Source organism: Ciconia boyciana, chromosome 4, assembly GCF_034638445.1.
Source record: "Ciconia boyciana chromosome 4, ASM3463844v1, whole genome shotgun sequence".
Classification (NCBI taxonomy): Eukaryota; Metazoa; Chordata; class Aves; order Ciconiiformes; family Ciconiidae; genus Ciconia; species Ciconia boyciana.
In genome coordinates, this window is record NC_132937.1 from 58836061 (window position 1) to 58856640 (window position 20580).

Consider the following 20580-nt stretch of genomic DNA (forward strand, 5'->3'; position numbering starts at 1 on the left):
CTCCATTGAAAAGGATTTTTCAGGAAACAGTAGTTTCCGTTTAGCTGTAAAATTTGTCTAAAACCTGCTGCTTTTAGATCCCTCCTGTCTAGCCCTGGTCTAAAGACACACTACGCTCGCGTGGGGATGAGGGAGAAAGGAATGTATTAAACGTTCCCTGCCGCCAGCAGGAGCGCTTACGCGGCAGTCATGACGAGAACAGCTAACTGTGCCTTGCCGATTCCCCGGGTGCCGGTCGGCCTCGGGCGGGAGCCAGGCAGGCCACCCCCCCGCAAGCCGCACGGCTAGGGCCGGGGGCTGCCGGCACCGAGGAAGCGCAGCTCCCGCCGGCGGGCTGTGCCCGGCCGTGCCCGGCCTGCGGGCGCCGGCCCGCGCCGTCGCGGGGCTGCGCTCGGGCGGCAGCACCCGCCTGCACGGGAGCAGAAGGAGCGGGGAGGAGGCGGCCGGAACGCCGCGCCGCGCCGCGCCACGCCAGGCCAGGCCAGGCCTCCCCGCCGCCGCCGCAGCAGCCAGGCGACTGCGGGGCCCGGCCAGCCAACGGCCAATGAGCGCGCGCCTTCCCCGAGCGGGGCCGGCCGCGCGCTGGGGAGTGGCCCGCCCCTCGCGCGCAGGGGCAGGGGCGACGGCGACGGCGGCGAGCAGCGCCCGCCCCGCCGGCACAGGACGGGGCGGGGCGGCGCGGCTCAGCCGTTGGGCGCGGCCATTTTGAACGTGTGAAGGGAGGAGGGCGGAGGCGCGGCAGCCAATCGCGTGCAGCCTGGCGCGCCGGCGGCGGTTGGGATCCCAGGGAAACGGCCGCGCGCGGTGAGTGGCGCAGCGCTGTGCGGAGGCGGGTGGGTGCCGTAACGGCTCGCGGCGGCCGGCGGGCTCGGGCGGAGGTGCGAGGTTGCCGCCGAGGGCGGCGGCTGGCGGGCTTCGGGGTCGCGGCTGGGGCACGGGGGAGAAGGCGGGTAGCTCCTGCGCGGTCGTCGCCGTGCCGCGATGGAGGAGTGGGCCGGGGGCTGGTGGCCCAGCTGGGAGCCCGCAGGGGCTGGCCGAGGCCCCGTCCGGGCAGGTGGGACCATGCGAGCGGGGCGGGGGGGTGGTATGGGGCGGGAGGGAGCGAGTGTCGCTGCTCCCCCGCCCGAGCGCTTCTCTCGCGTCCCTGTGGCTGATGGCGGACAGCGCAGCCCCCACTTCACGCTGGTGTAATGGTGTACTTTGCTGGCGAAGCGGAGTACTGAAGTAGTTCCCTGAGTTGGTGGCAATATTGAGTGGGTGAAACATAAAAAACCCTATTTTTCCCCAGTTATAACCAGAGTTTTTTATTTGCGTATGTTAGGTGGATGCTGTATTATATACTTAAATACAGTGGCCTGACAGGTCAAATAAAATTTGTTCAGCCCGAGCAGACCACCAGGCCATGCTTAATAGAGTGTATAAGCAGAGAGTAAGCATGTAGTTAAGCTTCCTGTGTGCGTCTTGCAGTTCCGGATGTAGGGCACGGTCGTTGTTTCTGTGGTCAGTGGTCTTCTGTGGAACTTTTTTGCCCCTCTGTAAATTTGCCCAGCTGTTTTTTGAATCGCTGTAAACTTAGAGCTTCCTAAAAACGCTTAGCATGGAACTGGATTTTGCAGTTTTACTATGTCCTTTTTACTTTTTTTACTTTAATTTGTAACCAGCTAGTATCATCTGATGTCTTCTTGCTTCTGTATTGAAAGAGATAGTAAATACTTGTCCCCTGTGTTCACTCTCAGAGCCAGTCAAGACACTCTAGGGTTGTGTTGGATACACTAACTTCCATGCAGAAGAGTTCTAGTTTACATAGTTTTTTCTCAACTGGAAGTTGTTATTGTGGGTCTGATTAGTTTGGCCCCTTCCCTTTCTACCTGCAAGTGGGTTAAACTTCAGTGCTAGGGCCAGGAGCTCCTTTCTTTACTTCAGTTAGAGGTGTGGTGTTCAGATGTTGCAGTGAAAGCCACTGTGAAAGAATATTGCTTAAGCTCTGGAGATAAAAGGCTAATATGTTGTGCATAGATACATCACCTGAAGTCAGTGGTGCTATACAATTGATGGTCGCTTTCTGAAGCTGAAGAGTTGGATTATAACTTAGCCATTTCTGTTCCTGTGGCCACAGTGCGGTCATTATCTAATGCTAGTGAATCAGAGCTAAAATAAAATAAATAAAAGGCAAACTATTATTAGAGTTTCTACTCCTGTTATTATTACAGCTTCACTCATCTGAACACTAATAATGTGATTATATTTTTCTAAATTATTCTTACAAATGGCTGTCCTTGCATGCTTGTACATATCCAATAATTCTTGTCCCATGTTGACACAAAGAAGTGTTTCAGAAGATCGGCTGAAGCTTGCTAGTCTTTAACAATATTAAAAACTGTTTGCAGTGTGAACAATGTTTGATATCACGTTTGAGATACTTAATGCTGTCTTGAGTAATAAATAAATAAATGGGTCCTCTAAATATACTGACAAATATTCCCATTGAGACTGTGGAATTACTTACTCTTAATAGCTGTGCCATAGCAGTATTTAGAGGTTCTACTTGGAAGTTAGTACTGTTTTGCTACATGGGTAGTAATGTGTAACAAAAACTTATGCCTGAAAAGTGCTTTCCTAAATTTACTGGGATCAGTATATAAGGTATGCAGTAGCAAAAATATTTAGGAAAACACACTTTTAATTCTGTATTATGAGAATTTAGACTTGTGAGCTTCTCTGCTACTTCAATCAAAACTAGTTCTCTGTGGAGTAGTCGTTTGTATCCCCTGATGTTGGGTCAGGGGGCATCCAAGCCTTTCAGGAGTCTGCACACCCTGACACTACAAAATTAAATTTTAAGAGGGAGACAAGAACTTTACAGTAGTTAGTGCTTGAACATTGGGCCTTTTGTGTTTTCGGTATACCTATTTGTGTAGGAGAATAAAAATGCCGGTTTGTTGGGGTTTTTTTTTTCACCCTCTTATTCGTTCAGCTGTACTTACACAGGTAGTGAGCATCACAAGACATCAGTGTTTTAGCTGCCACATCAAAGACATGTAAATGCTGTACAATATGCATGAACATGTTCATGTTTTGGGTATGCATGTTGAATTGAGACTGTGTTGCGAAATCAATTATACATTGGAAAAAGCTTATATCTTTTTTTTTTCCTCCCTTATTTTAGAGAGGCATTTATCACATAAAAGAAATGATTGAGTCAGTCAAAATAAGAAGACAGTGCATGCTGGATTTCTACTCACATTATGAACATCTTTGTGCTCTTCAAGGCTCTGTCCCACTGAAAGCTGTGAAGGCTAACCTGACTCAGGGTGCTCTTGATCTAATTGTAGATCGCATCAAAGCTGCTGATTGGGCACCACTTCTGAATGCTATTAGGCATAATAAGACTCTGACTGCTATTGGAATAAGAAGTTTTCATCAACAGGGTCTTGGAGAATCAGGTTTGTGGTGATGGCTATAGAAGATAAATATGTTGATGTATGCATGTTAGAATTTGTTGCATAAAACTTGTGTGATTGAGGACATAGGGGGAGGAATTGTAATGCCGAAGGAATTATTTCTGTTTAAGAAAAGCGGCAAAAAAGCAAGGTGTGATTATGATTCCTTTTAAGTCAATAGGGACTGGATTTTACTGATGTGTAATTTTTGTTGTTTACTAGGTGTTGAAAGATATAAAACTTACTTTAGAAGGAGAATTCCAGCAATTCGATCAAAAGACTTGACTGGCCAACTATGCAAAGCTGTCAAAGGCTGTCTCAGTATATCAGACGTACTAAAAAATTTAGAACTGCAGGGTTTGCTTCTGAGAGAGAGAGATCTAATACTTTTAACAAAGGTGAGAATATATGGGTATACAAATAAATGGAAAATATGCTTACAATGTAGAGAAGTAGCAACTAAATTTTATAAATATTTGTCACAGACAAGGATGTTCCTCTCCTAAGATATCTTTGTGTTATCCATTGCGTGAATGATTCTGCTGAGACATTTACTATAACGTAGTCTTGCTGAACCTGTCAAAATCACATAACCTTCCATTGCCCTGATTCATCTTTGGCTTTTAGGAAAGTTCTTAGCAGCATCTCTACCAGGTGTTTGGGGCGTATAACTTATGCTTGTGACTGAAACTACTGTGCATGTACATGACAGAGGAAAATTGTGGGACACCACCAAGGAGATGAAAACGGGTCTTTGAGATGTGTTATTGGAACATTCTCCAGTTTGCTCATGAGTGGCTTCTAGGAAAGGAGGTTGCTGCTTGTTGCCCATGGGCTACGGCTCCTCCTGTGCTAAAGACATGAACCAGCTTAAACTAAGCTTTAAGGGTCACTTGTTTTGACCTTTCTCTGAACCCCCTAGAGTTTCTTGTAGGGAGCACAGAGACTTCTGAGTAGTTTGGGTGACTTGGTCTCTTCTCTGTTTGTGTTTTTGCTTTTCAAGCCAGTTAACAAACATTGTTTTTATTCTGAAGGGCTTGGCTACAGCTTCATCTCTGGAGAGTGTCTCTTTAGCCCACTGTCCAATTGGAGATGGAGGATTAGAAAGTAAGTTCAGAATCAAAAACGTGTAAATATACTTACCTCTTTTTTTTAGTCCTTTAAATAGGTAGGTAAATTTTTCAGTATTTCCATTCCTGTTTTAAATTTGTCTATAGTGATTAAAATAACAATCTTCACTTTATTCTACATGACTTAACAACTTTTAAAGACTTGAATTTCTTCACCTGATGCTAGTAAATAGCCATACTACTTTATAATGATGTTTATATGTTCATTTAAAACAGTCATAATATTTGTTTGAGGTTAACTCTTTCTTTATTTGTTCATGTTTATATAAGTAAACTGAAATAAAATATATTCTAGCTTGTTCAGATAGTCTTTGCTAAACACTTGCTCTAGAGATATATAATCTTAGAACCCTTTAAATGTATTTAAAATCTACTTTGTTACATATATAATATATGTATATATTAAAAATAGAATTTCAACACTAGTTCTTTGTCAAAGCTTTTGTCTAGAAAAGCTGATTCAGCTTCTCGATATGGCAGTGGAAAAAGTGTGTTCTGATAATCTGGCTGTGGTGTATGTAGACAACATGCATGCTTTTGTTTTCTTCAGCAATCTGTCAGAGTGTAAAGAATTCAGCTACTATCAGATATGTAAACTTCACAGGATGTAGCCTCACATGGCGAGGGGCAGAACATATAGCAAATGTATTAAAGGTAATTTAATCCCCTTTCTTAGAACCAAATGTTCACAAGAACTTAAATACATTTGTGTTTTTTTTCTTTTACTTTCAAGCTCTAAATCCATCAAAGCACTTTGTGAGCAGCATATGTGAATACTGAAGTTAAGTATGTGAATAGTCCTTCTGAAATTTTTGACTTTGTACGCCAAAAGTAGCTTAGTTTACTGGTGTGGGAGTATTAAATACAGTATTTCTTAGTAAAAGTAAGTTAAACAAATAACAGTTCACACTGCATTTTCTTTAAATGAGGATTAGGGCCGTAAATATGACACCTGTTTTGGGTAGTGCTTCTTTCATTGTCACAAATGTCTTAAGAATTCTTAAGCATTGGGTAAGAATAATTGAGTTTACAGTTTAGAAGCTACTAATTAACTGATTAGTAAGCTTGTGACTAGTACAGTATTGTTATTAATGTTAACATTGGTTTGCATGAAACCACATAATTTCCTAGTGTGTGTTTCCTATTCAAGATGCATTGAAAGTGTCTGTCTCCCAAAATAAGGTAATAAGGCGTTTTGTAGCTATATTTAATAATTTGCATTGCAAATTGGATGATCAGAACAAACATGACTTAACTGTAATGTTTAAAAATGACTTGTATGTCTTGAACTCAGGAATGGTATAACTGTTTCTTATATCAGCGCTCAAGCCATTAAACATCAGTTACAAACAAAGATAACTTGTGATCTTCTTGTCATCAATAGTGGCTTTGCCTTTGCACTTGGTAACAGCTTTTTTGTTTGCAAAGCACCAGGCAATGAAAAGACATGGTGAAGCTTGGGCTGAAAGCCTACGTTACAGGAGACCTGACCTTGACTATATGACTGGCTTGAGGCGGATTACTTTCAACTGCAACATGCTTGTTGGAGATAGAGGAGCAAGTGCCTTTGCCGACTGCCTAGGAGAGGACCTTTGGCTAAAAGGTATTGTGAAATATTGACTCTTAAGATACAGTAGTGGCAGGCAGAAAACTTAAAATTGTCAGTTATAGCAAATGTAGCCACAAGAGTAACTCACTGTTTAGCTAGGAAAGAGTAATCTTTTTTCAAAATAAATCTCTCTTCCTCTTTTTGAATTGTCAGAGTGTCTGAATACTGTTGTGTCATCTAGTATTGTCCTCTAGTATTTTGGAGAAGTAATTTGTTTTACAGTGTATCTGTACAAAATGACTAATGGTGGTGGTCTAAGTCATACCATTCTTTACATGGAATCAAATACTTACCTGTTGAAATTGTTTTATAGTTTGAACTAGGTGTACAGATAACATGCATACTGATGGAAGAGGATCAGATTAGAGAATACTTAAGCAAACTGGACATACAGAAGTCCATAGGCCCTGATGGGATGCATCCACAAGTGCTGAGGGAGCTGGCTGATGTTGTTTTGAGGCCACTCAATAATCTTCGAAGGATCATGGTCATTGGGAGGGGTGCCTGAGGACTGGAGGATAGCAGGTGTCACTCCTGTCTTCAAGATGGCTGGGAAGAAAGACTCAGGCTGACTGGCCTGTAGTTCCCTTACTTGGATTCCTGGGAAGGTGGGGATGTGCTGCCATCCAGAAGTACCTCAACAGGCTGGAGAAATGGGCTGATGGGAACCCCATGAAGCTTAACAAAAGGAAGCACAAAGTCCTGCACCAGGGCAGGAATAATTCCATATACCAGAACATGCTGGGAGCTGTGTGGCTGGAAAGAAGCTTTGCAGAAAGGGTCCTGGAGGTCCTGGTGGACAACAATCTGACCATGAGCCAGCAAAGTGCCTTTGTGGCAAAGAAAGCTACTGGTGTCCTGGGCTGCATTAGTCGGAGACTTGTGAGCAGGTTGAGGGAGGTGATTCTTCCCCTCTACTCAGCACTGGTGAGGCCAGACCTGGGCTCCCCTGTACAGGAGAGAGCTGGAGCTACTGGAGAGAGTCCAGCAAAGGGCCACCAAGATGATGAAAGGACTAAAGCAACTCTTATTACAGGAAAGGCTAAGGGAGCTGGGACTGTTTAGCCTGGAGAAGAGAAGGCTCAGGGTGGGTCCCATTAAAGGCATACAAATACCTGAAGGGAGGCTGTAAAGAAGATGGAGCCAGGCTCTTTCCAGTGGTGCCTGGTGACAGGGCAAGAGGAAGTGGGCACAGACTGAAACACTGGAAGTTCCTACTGAACATGGGGAAACTCTTTCTTACTGTGAGGGTGACCAAACACTGGCACAGGTTGCCCACAGTGGTTGGGCAACCTGTCTTCATCCTTGGAGGTTTTTAGCAGGTGCTAAATTGTACCAGATATTGACTACAAGTTACATCACTGACTTTTTTTTTTTTACCTCCTTAAACATTTTAGCACTTGATTTGCAGCAGTGTGGAATATCCAATGAAGGAGCAAGGTCATTATTAGATGCTCTTCAAACTAATACAACATTAGTGGTACTTGACATAAGAAAAAATCCGTTAATTGGTATGTATCAGTATCTATCTTTGTCCTCCTTGTGTGGTTTTTTTTTTTTTAGGTTTTGGGGTGGGTTTTTTTGGTTTTTTTTTTTTTTTGGTTGGTTGGGTTTTTTTTCAGTAACTGGGGGGAAAAATAAATGGCTTTTAATGTATAAACCTGCAACACTATTTTGCTAAACATTTTTAAAATGGGGGAAGAGAGCAGGGTAGGTAATGTGTACTGCTTATTCATTGATCTGTTTGTATAAATAATTGTCTCATACAGGAAATTCTTAATAAGTTATCTTATTTCATTCTAGATCACGTTATGATGAAAAACATTATTGAAAGAGTTCTTATGAATGGAAATAGTGCTAATTTGGAGGTATGTGTTAGGCATTTTGGAGTGAGTTTGGGGTTTTCTTTGTAGCTGCCATTGCTTTTTTTTTTAAAGGACAACTTTGTTCAGAATGAATCTAAAACAGCTATTCTAGTTATAAACAGAAGTCTTAAGCAGTTCAAAAAACAAACAAAAAACCACTATGAAGGGAAAAACTAAAAATGCTAGCAGCAACATGATATTATATTGGGCATTTTATATGTTTTCTTACGTAATTTAAGATGTAACGTAATAAAACCGGGATATCCATTTAATGAAAAGAAAAATGGAAATGTGTGTGTATACTTGGGCATTACCGTAGAACATTAAGTAACTATTGCTACTGGACTGCTGGAAGGCTTTCTACTACATGTGTCTTTCTTGTTAACATGGTAATAATAACTTTTCATTGAAAAGTAAAGGAAATCATAACTTAAAATTTAAAACTTAATTTATTTTGAAACTTATTTTTTTGTCAATAACTTACATAGTTAAGATTTTTTTTTTTTTTAAGTTACTCAGGACTATCCTTTCTCATACTAACCATGTAAGAAACCAGAGTTTAGTTAAAGTACAGTACTCCTTGCCATCTTTATCTAATAGTCCATAGAGAGTTTACAGTAATGTGCATAAACTGAATATCTGGACCATTTATGATTAGATATACTATTTAAATACTGTGTCTTTTATTTATAACACAGAAAGGAGATTCAGTTCCCAAAGGAGACAGCAAACAAATGAGTGTACTCGTGTTTTCACAGAGCTGCAACAATCCCAGTTCTTGTTCTGGAACTTATTGCTCTTTTGGTTTTGAAAAGGCTTAAAAGTCAGAGCTGTGAATCTGTAGGGAGTATCTACTAAACTGAGAATTTTGTGTGTAGAATTCCTTGAGGATTAATACAGTTCCCCACTTCAATCTCTTAAAGACTTTTTTGGAGAAATTGAGGTTGGTTATGAAGGAGTACTCTTTCTCCTTGGCAGATGCAATCAACACTTGCAAAATGTTGCAGGCATCACATGAAAATAGCATCTGCCTGGAGATGCTCAAGATGATTGGAAAGTTGAACTGTGAAAAGAAGCAACTCTCTGGGGAATCTCCCATAGACTAAGAGATCACTGAACTCAAGACGTGTTTTATATTCATCCAGCTAATGCAGTATCTTAAGTCTTACTGGCGATGCTAGTAAGTCTTCATGCCTTGTTAACAATATGAATGAAAAAGGACTGACCACCAGCTTGCTAAGTAACTGTGCTTCTTCCACAAATAAAAACAGCCTAGATCCTTTATTTCGTAAGCTCTGTGAGCAGGCTGTTGTAAATAACATTTGCTATTTATCATGGGAACAGTGCAGACTTTCAAAAAGGGATCATCCACCGGTTTAGCAAGATGGACACAAACATTTGATGTTAAGGTTGATATTCTTTTGAAACTGAAACATTTACTACCCTAATCTAGGATTTACAGTTGGTTTTGAGCTCAGTTACAGAAGCCTGGATATTATGAAGAGAAAAACAGTTGAATTTCTTTGAGGTAGTGTCTTGATGTGCTCTGTATTGAAAGTCAGCCATGTGGGGTTTGGTTTTGTTGTGTTGTGTGTGGGTGTTGGTGGTGTGTTGTTTTGTGGGGTTTTTGTTGTGGTGTGTTTGTTTGTTGGTTTTTTTTTTAAGGAGTCAAAACTCAGAATAAATTAGTAATTTGTCAGAGGCCCAGTCAGCATCGGCTTATGAAAGGCAGGTCCTACTTGACTAACGTGATCTCCTTCTATGGCAAGGTGATCCGTGTAGTAGACAAGGGAAAGGCTGTGGATATTGTCTACCTGGACTTTAGTAAAGCCTTTGACACCGTTTCCCACAGCATTCTCCTGGAGCAACTGGCTGCTCATGGCTTGGATGGGTGTACTCTTCACTGGGTAAAAAACTGGCTGGATGGCTGGGCCCAAAGAGTTTTGGTGAACGGAGTTAAATCCAGTTGGCGGCTGGTCTCAAGCGGTGTTCCCCAGGGCTCAGTTTTGGGGCCAGTTCTGGTTAATATCTTTATCAATGATCTGGACAAAGGGATCGAGTGCACCCTCAGTAAGTTTGCAGATGACACCAAGTTGGGTGGGAGTGTCGATGTGCTTGAGGGTAGGAAGGCTCTACAGTGGGACCTGGACAGGCTGGATCGATGGGCTGGGGCCAATTGTATGACATTCAACAAGGCCAAGTGCCGGGTCCTGCACTTGGGCCACAACAACCCCATGCAATGCTACAGGCTTGGGGAAGAGTAGCTGGAAAGCTGCCTGGCAAAAAAGCAACTGGGAATGCTGGTTGACAGCCGGCTGAACATGAGCCAGCAGTGTGCCCAGGTGGCCAAGAAAGCCAATGGCATCCTGGCTTGTATCAGAAATAGTGTGGCCAGCAGGAGTAGGGAAGTGATCGTGCCCCTGTACTCAGCACTGGTGAGGCCGCACGTCGAATACTGTGTTCAGTTTTGGGCCCCTCACTACAAGAGAGACATTGAGGTGCTGGAGCGTGTCCAGAGAAGGGCAACGAAGCTGGTGGAGGGTCTAGAGCACAAGTCTGATGAGGAGCGGCTGAGGGAACTGGGGTTGTTCAGCCTGGAGAAGCGGAGGCTGAGGGGAGACCTTATCGCTCTCTACAACTACCTGAAAGGAGGTTGTAGCGAGGTGGGGGTCGGTCTCTTCTCCCAAGTAACAAGCGACAGGATGAGAGGAAATGGCCTCAAGTTGTGTCAGGGGAGGCTTAGATTGGATGTGAGGATGTCTTCAGTGAAAGGGTTGTCAAGCATTGGAACAGGCTGCCCGGGGCAGTGGTTGAGTCACCATCCCTGGAGGTATTTAAAAGACATGTAGTTGTGGTGCTTAGGGACATGGTGTAGTGGTGGACTTGGCAGTGCTAGGTTAATGGTTGGACTTGATGATCTTAAAGGTCTTTTCCAACCTAAATGATTCTGTGGTCCTATGATTCTAGGTGTTAATGAAGACAAACAGTTGGTCATTAAGCTCTGTTGCAGAAAGAACTGCAAGGACTGTTTCTTCATTCTGTCAATAGTGAAAATTCAGCCGTATGATTTAAAAAAAACAATGTACAAGTAAAAACAATTTAAGAGTGTATTTGTGAAAGTCCTAATGACATAGCCTAAATTCTGGATGTAACTAGCACTCTGGTTCTTTCTATTTTTAACAAGTTTTAGCATAATACAAAAATTTCAGTTATTTTTCAAATTTTCTGTGAGGATCCATTATAGACTAAGTTTACAAATTTAAAGAAGCAATGCTTGTTTCTCGTTGCTTAAGCTTGTCCAACAGAATACAGTCAGTTATCATTTACATTGCTTCCTTCTGTCATTTGTGTACTGCCTCCAAACCTGTGAGGTTTTAAAAGGATGTGCTGGTCCATTTTTTGTAGTGGAGAAAACATGGATATCTATCTTTGAAATTATTTAATTTAGTAGGGCTTTTTTTTTTCTTTTATCTATTGTAGTTGCTAGAGATCTGGATTTCATATTGATAGAAAGTGAAGAATCAATTGGAGGAAGTTTAGCCTACGTGTAGAGACTTCTTGAACAGGTGTTCAGATGTAATTTTCTGTGTGAAACTAATCTGTACTTAGTCTTGCAGCAAGTGGCCTAACTCATACTGTCTCTCACCCACAGATAACTAAAGAGTTGCATGGATGATCATCCCTAGTACTGCCTCCAGTTTAATCTGCCTCTAGTTTCAGCTTTTTATCCTGCCAAAGGCTAACTGTCATAATTCTCATGAGTAAAACTCAGTAAAGTGTCAAATTTGTTTGTATCTGAGAAGTGGCAGAGCTGCATTCTGTACCATCTCATCATGGCACCTGTTGTGTCAACTCCATGGTTTTGCTTATGCAGAAAATATATTAAGGTGCTGCTGTCTTGCTTTACAAAGAGAAGTTTGGTGGGCTTTTGAATTGCCTCATAGTAATAAGTCATCGTAACTACAAAAGGTCATGTCTTGGTTGCCACAAATAGCCTGTAATGTATTGTCACCACTTGCTTACTGGATACCAGCCACAGCAGCCCTTCTGTCCTGTTCTGCATAAAAACTGGTTGTTTCTCTTTGCTTTTTAATAGTATATAGGTGCTTGCCTTTTGGGTTGGGTTTTCAAGTTTGCAAGAAGAGCTGCCTACTGCTAATTGATGCCTTTAGATTTGATGGGCAGCTAAAACAGAGGAAAGTTGTGTTATCCTAGCAGCACTGTGTAGCTAGTATAGTGGATTGTAATTGTAGATTGATTTTATGTAATAGGTGGTGAAAGCTTGTATATATTCTGAGAGAGACTGGATAACTTAAAGGAAAGATCCACTGAAGGTGTTCATCATAAAACAAGATGCTTTCATAGTCTCAGCTCAAGGACTTAATAATTTTTTGACACTGTCTTAGTATGTTTGTTGTCTTTATACTTAGATATTGCACAACAGCAGCAGGCAGCTAGACAAGAGACAGGCTACTGGGCTAGATGAACTTTAGGCTTAACCTGGTATAGTTGCTCTTTTATGTGTGTAGTAAAACAAAATTGAGACACTCTTGCTCTTAGAAGTTTACAATTTGATTTTACTCTTTGTCTGGTTTTTTTTTTAGTTTAAAATGAACAATTCACTTGTCTCAGGAGCTAGATCCAGCTGTAGACCCAGCAAAACTTATAAAAGGATTATTTGAGTCCAAAGTTTAAAAAAAGTTTTTCTTCCCAGTGATAAACTTGACTAAACTTGGTTAGTTAGAGCACAGTAATGGCATTTTAATCTTCCATGTGCATTAGGTGGGAATAACTTCGGCATACTATTCCTAGTACTCTGAGGGGTTTAGGGCTGTCTGTGTCTGTGTTAATATCAACTGCATTTCCTTCGACGGCTGCTTCAGCACTAGACTTTGTACTAACTACAGCTTGATGCATGCTGAAAAATAAGTGACAGTGTACCTTAAGAATATCTACCTGGAAAATAAAACTTTTACTCCGGAAAGGGGAACTTTTAAGAATAGAGCTGTTGCGGTAAGGAAATGAAGTCTGAAGTACAGCAACTGCCTTTGATTATCAGTATGTCTTAATTTGAGTTTGGAGGCTTTTACTGTGTAAGGATGAATTCTCATTACAAGCAGTGAATATTAAACTTAGTATTTTAAAAAATACAAACTTTATTGGTAATACAAAATTATGTTAGGGAAGCTTTTATTACTGTGGAGAACTTTGGCCTGAGCTAGTCATTCTTAGCAACGCAGCTTTCTCAGAATGAAAAGCAAAAGCCAGAGTTTCCTTTTTATAGGGTTGATGCCATTTTTTTTTACTATAAAAGGAGAAGTGTTTTGCACAGGAGAAAGGAAAATATTGGATGAGACATTATAGTGGTGTTCTGGGAACACTTTCTGATAATGTAGCACTCAGACTCATGTTGAATCTGTGTTTGAATTGGGGCTTTGTGGGATTTTTGTTTTTCCTTAATTTTACAGTTTATTATTAAGTTTTCTGTAACTAGCAGTGTTCTCCATATATCTGACAAAACCCCCTCTAATCTTAAATGAGCACCTCTTTAAATATCAGTCACTAAACCAGTATGTTCTTTCTTTAAAAAAAAATTTCCAGTATAAGTGGCTGACGTCTCCATCTTCCAAGGATGCTTTGAAAACTAGACCAAAGAAAAGAACTATTGTCCTAGGAAGTGGTCGAAAAGGAAAAGCTACTATTCGTATTGGTAATACTGTCTTTATTTTCCTCTGACTACAGTAAATTTTGTCTACAAAATAATGTTTCAATGTTTAAGAGCTTTAATTAGAAGATACATGATGTGTCTAAGTGTTTTGCAGAATACTTGTCTTAAAAAAAAATTCAATTTATTCTTAATTCAATAATGTGTCTTCTACCATCAGTGGTTTCTGTAGAAAACTGGCTCTTGTTTCTAGGGCTGCTAGATAGGTGGCTGGAAAAATGGTAGGATATGCTGACTTAAATATGTGGAAGTATTGCATGTCTTTATTCTGAGTGCATCCTCTCCACAAGCTTTCACTTCTAGGAAGCTTGGTGGTGGTAAGTTGCCTAGTTCTTCTGATGTTGTAACCTTTCTGTAGCAGACTGTCCTCTGCCAGAACAAACAAGCGTTCGTTTTTTACTGATGTACAAAATGTTCTAAGATTTTTCTTTTTTTAACTTCATGTAAACCTATTATAAATAGTATGTTTAAAATAACATAGGTATCTTGAATATTTATAATTAAGTACTGATAGCTGCGATACACTAAATATTTTTCAATAAGTTACTAAAAATTTCACTGTAATACATTTGGCTGTCTTTCATCTTTGCTTTAGTTATCTGGAAGCAGAGAGGTAAGCATAAATCAAATTGAAGACTTTGCACAAATAAACTGTGGTGATCAGGGTGATAGAAGAAGAAAATTCCTGACTTAAATATAGTTTGGGGGGGGGGGGGGGGGGAAGGTTCTTGGTTTTTTTAAAAGAGAGGGAGGGAGTCAGGAGGTGAAAACTACTCTATCCCATGTACTTGTTGAGAACGAACTGAAATTTGGAATCCCATTACCACAGTTACGCATTTCACATGAAAAAATTAGTTGTTTCATTGATCTCAGAGAAACAATAACATGAATTCTCACTAGTTTAACTGTATGAAATACTAGGTGAACAGTTTTCTGGGCTTGTTAGTTTCTGACTTGTACAGAACCTGGGGTAGAGTGATCATCCACACTAGGTATTTATTCTGAATCTACTTTGAATGATAGTGTATGATTTAAACAACAACAAGAGACTGGACTAGTGAACATGACTTTTCATTATTATTCCTCTTAAGTGAAGATATTGCTGGTGTTCTGCAGAAGCAATCAACATGAGTACCAGCTTTAGGTTCAAGCATTTTGCTAGTTACAAAACCAACGTTCTTCACACTAAAGCCACTAGAGGGCAATTTGAAGCACGTAGATAGCCTTATTGTCTGCGTGGACTGTCTAAGCTCCCACTGAGACAATGGAATTAGGTATCTGAAATTAGTAATGTGAATAAACCTCTTTAGCTACAAAACTTTGCTTCCTTTTTTGAATAACAGTGTGTCTTACTTAGATCAACCTAACATAACAGTTAAGTATACCAGCTTATAACTGCAAACAGATAAGCTGTCCACCCTTCTTTTTGAGAAGCAAACAAAAAGTTTTTGAACGCTTTAGCAAAATTAGACTGAAAGGTAGATTTCCTACAGTCCCTTTTATTACATAGGAGATTTTACTTATGAACAGTAAGCTGTGGATTTATATGTAAATAACTAGGTATAATGAATTCTCTTTTCTCCTACTCTTGCTGTTCAATACAGGTTTAACATCTAAAAAGTCTGTAAGTCCTGGGAAAAAAAATACATCTGTGAAAGATAGTTACTCACCAAAACCACTACCACCAGGCACAAAAGGCTTCCTTCCTTGGCGGACTGCAGAACGTGCAAAGAGATGCAGGTGAGGTTTTCACAGTACAAGGGAAAATATTAAAGCACAAAACCTGCATGATAAATGTAGTAGAAAGCAGTGTTAGTTTTTAAAAATACGTATTTGAAAGTTACACACATAATTTCATATTGCATCCATATTTTTTGTGTTTATATAAATTTTGAGGATGTTACATAAATTCTATTCCAGTAAGTTTTAAAAATACACAGATATAATTCGATGTCCATAGGAATATCGAGGTGTAGCAAAAAAAAAACCCCACAACCAAACCCACCTTGCTTGTTGGTTCTTTTGTTACTAATGATTTATCAGACTTACCATAGCTGAAGATGCAATTTAGTTTTCTAAGCTTGTAGTGTAGTTGATTTGGCATCCAGTTCGAGGTGCCTAGGTATTTTTTCCACCTCTTCTTTCTGCTCCATCTCCCCCAGTGCCAACATAATTATATCATCTAAGCCCTGGGAAGTAAAATTTAAAAAAAAAATTGTTACACATGGAAGCCATAATTTATTACCATGCTTCCTTTTGAAACAGTTCTTGTTCTGTTTTTTTTAATGTATTCCCTAGACCTTGGCCTCTCAAAATGGAGACTATATAAATATTTAAACAAAAAATTACTTAATGGTCTGTCATAACTATTTTTATTAAACTTCGTTTTCAGAATGCTGAACACCAAATTCTCCTGTTAACTTTAGTTAATAATAATTAACTAAGCAAGATGCCTATTGAGGTTATTAACATTAGCATCCAGTAATGTTGCTCTAATTCATTATTAAGTAGGAATACTAATAGAACAAAATGAGGGTGTAACGAGTGTTAAGGGGATACAGTGCAGTGTCTGATGCTGTTTTTACTCTTACTGCTTCACCTGTCCTAGAAGTTTGGAAATGGAATCCTGTGTTTGGAAATGGAAGTAGCAATGGTGACATTATAAACTTACTTTTCTCAAAAGTGTTTTTTTATAACTTTAGAGGTGGGCCAGTGGACAGTACTGAAGAATTACCAGTGAAGATTCAGGTACTCTCTCTCTCATATAATGGTTTATTTAGTAGATGAATGCCTGAAAAAAGATGAAAGTGTTCTCAACAGAATCTTATTGTCTAAAAGTTAAGACTGGAACATACTTCTCTGGAACAAGCTTCTCTCTCATAGAAGTGCAAAATAATAGTTTATGTCGGCATTTGGTTGAAATTTCTTTGATACTTCGTTTATTCCCATTTCTGTATCACTACCTTCTGGTTTCTTAGCCTTATGAGCAAGCTGGGTTTGAGTCTGTGCACAATCCTTCCAGAGGCAATGAGGAGGATTAACAGCATTCTTCTCTGAAAGGTTCTCCTCCCTTCCTCTCTTTCCTCCTTTTGCTTGTGGACTGCATACTTGTGTTTGAACCCATTTGTGAACCGCTGTAGTAAACATACCAGCAGGGGGGAAAAAAAATCCCCTCTTTCTTCCTTCTCCTTTGCGTCTCATTTCTATCTTCCCCCACCCCACCCACCAGAGAAAAGCTGAAGAAGTGTGTTAGTGTGTACTGATGAATTAAACTGGCTCACAGAAGGGTCTGATGGTTGCTGAAGTCGGCACACTTATCCCCTGCTCTGGCGTAGGCTTCCCACGGGCTGCAGTCCTTTGGGAAAACCTGCTCTGGCACAGGCTGTCCATGGGCTGCAGCTCCTTTGGCCCATCCCTCTTCTCTGGCATGGGGTCTTCCCTGGGCTGGAGAGTGGGTACCAGTTCCATCATGGAGCACCTCCTCCTCCGAGCCTGGTCTTCACTCTGCTCTTTCTTACTCTTTTTGTTCCCTCTTCTTCTGCCTGTCCAGCATTTTTTGCCCTTTCTTAAATACGCTTTCCCCAAGGTGGCACCATCTGAGCCAAGGGGCCCAGCTGTGCCCTGTGGTGGGTCGGTTGGAGCTGGCTGGAACCAGCTGTGTCCAGCACGGGGCAGCCCCGGCCTCTCCACACAGGGGCCGCCCTGCAGCCCACTGCCACTAAATCCTTGCCACATATACCCAATATATGCACACATACAATTTTTTTTAATATTGTTTTATGCAAATTTAATTCAAAATGGCATAGCTGGACAATGTATATCCATTGTAAGGGACTCTGGGAAACGACTGCATTTAAATTAAGCTTTTGGTACTATTTAATCTTTGATTTTTATTGCAGAGTGTAATGCTGTGGGTGGGTGTGTTCTTCTTTTCTGGTATAATTAGACAGGTATTCCTGTGAAAGTGACAGTAGAAAGCGCTTCTGCATCTGAAACTGAAGACACAGAAGATTTAGATGACGTTATCCATCATCCTGACGTGGCAAAATCATTAGATAAGATTAACGTAACAAAGTATCAACAATTACAGGTAAGAAGCATGTTCTGTGCCTTAAACTCCATAAAGGCAAATTATATCAATTAAACCATGTTTTATTCAGAAAATTATAGTTAAGCTAATAACCAGTCATGGAGCAGGACTTCTGAATAACTTTTAATTATCCTGCATTATGTCACACAGGCTTCCATTTCAAAAGATGTGTGCCAAATATGCACTGAATTTCCAATCTCTGAATAGTTCTAATGAAGATGTGTACGCTATAAGCATGTTGTCAAATCAGGGCCATAATAAGGAAGAACTTCACTTAATACACACAGCTGCAATATGCGTAATTTCTCTGTTCCAGTCTGAATCATGGTTCACCAATCTTTTGATCAGTGTTATTGCCTGTAGTATTTCCTTCCAAGTATTTCCTTTATAAATGTAATTTAATGTTATTTCTGAGAGCTAAAATATTTCAGTGATTGTTGTATAAAAATAATTTAAAAAACAACTGAAAGTGTATTAAAGCTCCATATTATAATTGAGCTTGGTAAGAAACTTTTTTCATTTGCTTTTTATTATTCCCTCTACTTCTTTGATAGTTCTAAAAAACTAGCAGTAGTGAGACTGACTATTGCTGCAAATGTCTTGACAGGGAACGTTCTTATAAAAGGAGGGTGGGAAAAAAAAAGGGTGTGTCTCAGTGGCTCAGTAATGCTACTGAGGTAATTAGCACTATTATAAAGTAACACCCTCATGCAGAATAACTGGGTTGTTTCTGAACTGTTAGGATTTGAATGTTGTTGGGAGAATCTGCACTGCCTCCAAATTAATACTGCTTGAAAGACCTGTAGTCAGCCTGGTTTTGGTGGTGGTTGTCAGAACACCACACTGGGGGAATGAGCTGTTCACGTGTATAAATGTTAAGACCATATAGCTGTCTTTCTGTAAGCGAAGTGAAGTTGAAACTTAACTTGCGGCAGATCTATATGTAATGGGAGAGTTAGGGTGGCTTAGAGTTACTGTGGAAGGCAAAAGGACTGTGCAAATACTGCATAAATAACTACCTGCCTTTCAAATAACTATCAGCCTTCAGCTGATGTATACTTTTTCTTTAGGCCTACCCTTTTTCTCTCTAGAGCTTTTGTTCATGAAGATTTTCAAGGTTTTCACATGTTGCTGGGACTTAAAGTTGTATAGCAACTTTCTTCTTTGTAAGGTGATTTCATATCACTGTTTGTGTGCAATGTGTTGACATTGTGCTGTGCAGTGGCTTCTACACTCATGAAGAGCATTGTGTTTGGAATAATGGAATTCCATGTCACGTGCATATTGCGCCAAAAATGTCTATGCAGCAAGTACAGTGCTTTCAGGAAACACTTGATGTATTTATTCTTGGTGTTTGGAGAGGGAGGAATATTACTTTCAGGACACATTGCAAAGGCAGACAGTGTTCTATGCTTTGGGGAAGGGTTGTCATATCGACTTATCTTGTCAATGTTACTTGTAGTATTACGTATAGAGCAACTGTAAGGAAGGAATAATTTAGGATTCATTTGAGCTTTCTGGGAGTTAAAACTACAAATTTTAGGAATCTACCCCAAAAATTATTCTAAATTTCCTGTGCTTCTAAAGGTCTAGATTTTCCTGATTTTTTTTCTGAATTTGAAAATGAAAATACTTTTTTAGGCCATGGTTGCATATCTGACAACACTGTTTAAGCAGTCTCAAACTGTTTCTGTGCCTCGCCCATCCCTTTTGTTATGTTGATGCAAACCACAGTTTCACATTATGGTAGAACCGAACTAACAACTTGTCACCATTGAATTGTGAAGTCTATTTCCCCTCTGTCCCTTAGTGCTTTTCCATTTCTTGCTTCAGTCTTTTTCTCTCTTGTGTCTTTTTTCATGTTTATCTGATCATAAGGCAAGTTGATTCAACTTGCTGATTTGGAGAAAATTCATGTAGTTCAACAAGGAGAAGTGCAGAGTCCTGTACCTGGGGAAGAACAACCCCATGCACCAATATATGCTGAGGGCAGACCTTCTGAAAAGCAGCGCTGCAGAAGAGGCCCTGGGGGTCATGGTGGACACCAAGTTGAACACAAGCCAGCAGCGTGCCCTTGTGGCAAAGATGATGAATGGCATCCTGGACTACATTAGGAGGAATGTTACTAGCAGGCTGAGGGAGGTGATCCTTCCCCTGTATTCAGCGCTGGTGAGGCCATACCTGGAGTACCGTGTCCAGTTCTGGGCTCCCCAGTACAAGAGAGATGTGGGCATACTGGAGAGAGTCCAACGAGGAGTCACAAGGATGGTTAAGGGACTGGAGCATCTCTCCTATAAGGAAAGGCTGAGAGAGCTGGGACTGGACCTGGAGAAGAGAAGACTCAGAGAGCGATCTTACCAACTTATATAAATACTTGAAGGGAGGGTGCACAGAGGACAGAGCCAGGCTTTTTCCAGTGGTGCCCAGTGACAGGGCAAGAGGCAATGGGCACAAACTGAAACACAGGAAGTTCCCTCTGAGCATCAGGAAACACTTCTGCTATGAGGGTGACTGAGCACTGGCACAGGTTGCCCAGGGAGATTGTGGAGTTTCCCTCCTTAGAGATATTAAAAAACATCTAGACATGGTCCTGGGCAGCTTGTTGTAGGTTTGGAGAGGGGGTTTGCTTGAGCAGGGGGTTGGACCAGATGACCTCCAGAGGTCCCTTCGAACCTCAGCCAGTCCGTGATTCTGTGATATTTTTCCAGGTTAGTTTTCAGC

At 40.8% G+C, this 20580-nt stretch overlaps 1 protein-coding gene across 3 annotated transcripts in view; it reads left to right on the forward strand.

The window, feature by feature from the left end:
* Positions 1–646: 646 nt before the first annotated feature.
* Positions 647–20580, forward strand: part of CEP78 (centrosomal protein 78) — a 28735-nt gene continuing 8801 nt past the window's right edge. The window contains exons 1-12 of one of the 3 annotated variants that reach the window (XM_072860188.1): positions 647–804; positions 3167–3443; positions 3663–3838; positions 4475–4547; positions 5121–5224; positions 5999–6173; positions 7577–7690; positions 7983–8047; positions 13646–13754; positions 15374–15509; positions 16472–16517; positions 17716–17859. In XM_072860188.1, the coding sequence (XP_072716289.1) occupies positions 3191–3443; positions 3663–3838; positions 4475–4547; positions 5121–5224; positions 5999–6173; positions 7577–7690; positions 7983–8047; positions 13646–13754; positions 15374–15509; positions 16472–16517; positions 17716–17859 (1395 nt within the window). In that variant the 5' untranslated portion in view covers positions 647–804; positions 3167–3190. The other 2 variants (XM_072860189.1, XM_072860191.1) reach the window with 2 other exon arrangements.